General features: G+C 41.3%; 1 protein-coding gene across 3 annotated transcripts in view; it reads left to right on the forward strand.

Moving 5' to 3' along the window:
- ATP1B4 (ATPase, Na+/K+ transporting, beta 4 polypeptide) overlaps nt 1-5,056 on the forward strand; it is a 24,117-nt gene that overhangs the window by 14,438 nt on the left and 4,623 nt on the right. For all 3 annotated transcript variants that reach the window (XM_006893789.1, XM_006893791.1, XM_006893790.1), the window contains 2 exons: nt 2,019-2,215; nt 2,742-2,798. In XM_006893789.1, coding sequence (XP_006893851.1) covers nt 2,019-2,215; nt 2,742-2,798 — 254 coding nt within the window. The remainder of the gene's footprint in view (nt 1-2,018; nt 2,216-2,741; nt 2,799-5,056) is intronic.

Genomic DNA, 5,056 nt, shown 5'->3' on the forward strand with positions numbered 1-5,056 from the left:
TTGTAAAACAATGAAAGAATTTTTCTTTTACTTTTCCAAGAGGGTAGTGTACTAGGGGGGAGGTTGGGGTGGGGGGAGAAAAGTGCAACAATGAATGAATGGAAATCCAAAGTCTTTGTAAATTTTCATTGAAATTAATAATAATTTTTTTTAAAAGACTAAAAAAAGTATTTTGGGAGCATAGCCAGTATTTTCTATCACAATACTTGTGAACTATTACAAGTTTGTTTCCATAATCTCTGTTTAAGAAAACCCTGTGGGAAGATAATAGATGAAGAAATTCCAGTTCTGTTCTAATGTGGGAGGAGCATTTAGAAAAAGCATGAAGTTTTGAGCTCCCAGATATAGCTAATACATCCTGCTAAAAATGAACACATCTCCAAAATAGACATCCTGGAGTATTAGTTTCATTCTCATGAGGGTTGGGATTTGAAATAGCAGTCATACCCATGTCACGTTATTTGTAATGGAACACCCTCAAGAGAAACAATGAGTATGTGATTGCAACTTTTATTTAGGACGTTATTATGTGAGTGGAGTTCTTGTTCTAAAAAGGAAAAAAAAGAGAGAGAGATTCAAATAAAAGCTTGAACTGAATGTAGCATTGCCAAAGAGGGAGGGGATTAAATAAAAGCACAGTTGCAACTGGAATAGATATAAAATTCCCTGTTGTCTTTTAATAATCTCAAACCCAAACTTTAATCTGTCTGGTTGAAGAACCAGAAATACATTTGGTAAAGAGCTCTGATGGCCTAGTTTGTAGTGGGTTACATTGCTAACCAGAAGTACAGTTCGATTATTGCTGGTGGATCCTAGGGACATATTCTCCTGTGAAAGTCTGAGCTAATTTGAAACATTAACCCATGTGGGAGCTGCTTCCTTGTAAAGAGATTGAACTCAAGTATTCAGCTTCTTTATAGACAGCATGGCTTGACATATTTCAGTTCCTCTTCCAAAATCTACCTCTTATCTCCCCAACATAGAAACAGCCTTCCATGCATACAGCTTACTTACTGTATCTGAAAAGAAATTGTGGAAAATAGAGAAAAGTTGACAAGTAGCTAACAATAGATTCAGAAACAGACGTTCTGAAGTATAGAGGGGATGAGAAGCAAGGCGACAACAATCAAAGTGGGCTCAAGTGACTAACCAGTGGGCCGTGGTGACTGATGAAGGGCCTTGGGCTAGGGCCAGAGTAACTTTCAGAAAAGTGCAAATAAGCTGGAAAAAGGAAGCCAGGCGTTATTCACCATTGCAAGAACATGGAAGCAGCCCAAAAGTCCAACCACAACTGAATGGATTGATAAATTGTGGCAAATTCACACAATGAAATATTATGCAGAACTCAGGAGTAATGATTTAACTTGGGAGAGACTGGAGAGCATTATGCTGAGTGAACTAACTCAGTCTCATAAGGACAAATACTGCATAAGACCATTATTGTAAAACTAGAAGGATAACTAGTAAAATATGTATGGGGACTTGAGGGGGAGAAGGGGTGGGAGCGGAGGGGTGAGGATGGGTAGGGGCAAAATCACACAGTTGCACAGTTTGGTGGGTGGAGGTGGGAAGGATCCAGGCAAAAAGGCAGGGTAATGATGGGCAAGCTCCAATGGGGATTAATTTTATAAAACATAAGGAATGAGAATGATTTTATGAAACAAAATGTGAATGAAGAATAGTGTGAAACACAATGTATGCAAACTTTGTAAGCAAACCAATATTTTTTAAAAAGAGGGAAAGAAAAGAAATCACTAATGCTTTTCTGAAATATTGAGTTCCAGTGAAAGAAATTAATCAAAGCTGAAACCACAATAAGGTCCTTTATGGCAGATTTGTCCATTATAATATATGGTTTGATTTTTTTTAAAAAAACTGCTGCCTCTATTGGTATTAATTGTGTATTCAAATAAAATGAAATCTTTGACAAGTAAAAAAAAAAAAAGGAAGCCAGTGGGAGGTGACTGGATACAGATACCTATCTAACATGACCCTTTGCCACTCCCAAAACATTGTAGGCTATAATGACAGTCTTCAAGAGGAAATGAATGTGGATTGCCCACCAGGGCAGTACTTCATCCAAGATGGTGAGGAGGAGGAGGACAAGAAGGCCTGCCAGTTTAAGCGCTCCTTTCTGAAGAACTGCTCTGGTCTGGAGGACCCTACTTTTGGCTATTCTACGGGACAGCCCTGCATCCTTCTCAAGATGAATCGGGTACGATGGCCCTTGATAATCACATGGTGGTGGTGATAAGTGGGTGAGCTGCGCAGGAGGGTTCTGGCCATTCCATTTCTCTTGAGCTCTGTCTTCACACACTACAGGTTTGGATATTTTTTTAAAAAAATTATTACCAACAGCGTAAGTGATACAAACAATCAGACAGACCTGCCAAACAGTAACTGTCTTCTCCCCAAAAATAGCTTCCTTCTCTCTGGCCATGTTTTAAGGGGCTGACAGAACCTTTCCAGGCATATCCCCCGGAAAGCAGAAAGTTCTTTACATCTTTGGGGTTATCATGCTGTAATTTCCACTGTGTGTGCCCACCAGACACAACCACAGGAGTAAGTTGGGCTGCTTGCCTATGCCCAGAGAATATTGTGCAGTTTCTTCTTTTTAGAATACTTCTGAGGGGAGCAAAGCTTGTGCCCGAGGAAGGATGACTCAAGGGGAGTTTAAGAAAAGTCTAGTTTTACTACCAAATTTGGGGGATGCTTTTAAATACTGGCTTTTATTTTTCTAGATTGTAGGCTTCCGTCCTGAGCTTGGAGATCCTGTGAAGGTTTCCTGCAAAGTTCAGGTAAAGTGCCTTTTTTTGAGAAAGTGTTGCTAGCATCTCTCTCTCTCTCTCTCTCTCTCAACAAGTATAATTTAGTTTTAATTCTGCTTAGTGGAAAGAAATATTTGCTTCTCTGAAGATATATTAGTAATTTTTTCCTATGTTGCCCCGTTTACAATACAAATCAAGCACAAGACCTTGTCCGATGTGTATATGAAGTCTTTTACTCTGCCTCCTCTTTCTGTCAGTGCAAGAACACAAGGGAGCCAAGCATATGCTTTTTGTGCCAAAGGTGTTTCATCCTTTCCTAACACTCTACACGTGGATGGTTGGCTATGGGGTAGGGAAGGTATTAGTTAATCTTATAACTAGACCTTTCTTTGTTGTTATGCTGTTGAGGTGGAACAGACCCTCTAGTGATTTTCCAGAGGCAGTTAATCACACAGGAGGAGATTGTACATCCTTCTGCAGAGCAGCTGGTGGGATCTGAGCCACGTGTCTTTGGGATTGCAGTGCAGCTTCTTAACCACGAGGCCACTCGAATTCCCTAGACCTTCCTATAGTGAGTGCCCTCTGAAAATGAAAACCAAATCCACTGCTGTCTTTTCAATTCCTACTCGTGGCTATGCTCATTCTTCTACCATGGAGCTGCTGGTGAAATCAAACTGTCAACCTTTTAGTTAGCAGCACAAGTAACTCAGTATGCCACCAGGGCTCTTTTAGTACCTTCAGGTCTTCCTATTTCCTTAAAGCATTGAAATCATGTATATGTATGTATATGTGAGTGTATCAATCTGTCTGTGTGCATTATGACTTATACCTGTGGAGGCCAAAAAGTGAGCTTCTTCTAAGGGCCACAGCAAGGAGCAACTATATTCTGTATACATTTCTGTTTATTAGTTCCAATTACTTATTCCTTTGAAACAAATAAACGGCTTTCATTAAAGTCATTGTTGTTGCGGCTGCTGTGTACCATTGAGTTGAAACTGACCCATAGCTGACCCTCCAGTACGTTTTCAGAGGCAGTTAATCACATAGGAGGAGAGTCTCCATCCTTCTCACATGGAGCAGCTGGTGGATTCAAACTGCACTCCTTCAGGATTGTAGAGCAGAGCCTTACTATTAGGCCACCAGAGCTCCCTATATTAAAGGCATTAGTTCCTGCTTTTAAAGTGGAATGCTACATCTTGCAGTCATGACTGGTGGCACTGGGTATTGAAACAACAAAAGACTGCAACATAAGTATGGCCAGAACTCCATTAATATGCTAATTAGCTGTCCTTCTGAGGGACCATTCACTCTGAGCTCATCTGCATCAATTAGTTCATTTGTAGGCAAAAGCCCTAAATCTTGGGTTTGCTTCTTAAGCGGGCAGTACTCTCCTCCTGTGTGATGACATCAACTGCACCCCAGCTCTGGATAATTGCCCTGCAAATGTGTGAGGCCAGGCAAACCCACTCCAGTACTACAAACACAGTTTCAAACATCAGTCCTAATGGTGGCACACCAGAAAACAGGAAAAGGCATCATTTATTTAGCCAGTATTCCACACACAGCAAGCATTTATTAATCACTTATATGCCCAGGGAGCTCTGGCAGGATAGTGCATAGGATGTTGTGCTGCTGACCAAAAGGCGAGTTTCCAGAAGTTCGAATCCACCAACTGTTCTGCAGGAGAAAGATGGGCAATCTACAGCCATGCAAAAGTTCACTGCCTCTGAAAACCCGCTGGAGGGTCAGCTATGAGTCAGTCTTAACTCGATGGTACACAATGGTGACAATATTCCAAGGAGCCTTAGTGATACAGTGGATTAAGTGTTAGGGTGCTAACCCTAAAGTCAGTGGTTCAAATCTGCCAGCTGTTCCATAAGATAAGGATGAGGTAGTCTGCTTCCATAAGGACTTAGGGTCATGGAAACCCTATAAAACCACTCTATTCTTGTCTTACAAGGTTGCTATGAGTTGGAACCGACTCGATGGCATTGGGTTTGATAGATTTCTCATATTCCAGGTGCTTTGCTCGATTTTGAGATAAAGAGGACTCGATTGCTGTAATCAAAGCACTCAGGCATTACAGGTGTTAGTAGACAGCTAGGGAGCTCTGGAAGTGCAGTCTGGAGGGAGTCGTGCTGCTCACCTAAAGGGCACACCTTGGTTCAAATAGTTCAAATCCACCAGAGGCTCTGCAGCCTCAGAAACCCACTGTTGTTGTTATGTACCATCGAGTCGCTTGCGACTCATAGCGACCCTATGTACAAGAGTTCTAAATGCTGTTCTAT

The sequence above is a fragment of the Elephantulus edwardii genome, unplaced genomic scaffold (assembly GCF_000299155.1).
Source record: "Elephantulus edwardii isolate Elephantulus edwardi_28Jun2011 unplaced genomic scaffold, EleEdw1.0 scaffold00131, whole genome shotgun sequence".
In the NCBI taxonomy this organism is placed as follows: Eukaryota; Metazoa; Chordata; class Mammalia; order Macroscelidea; family Macroscelididae; genus Elephantulus; species Elephantulus edwardii.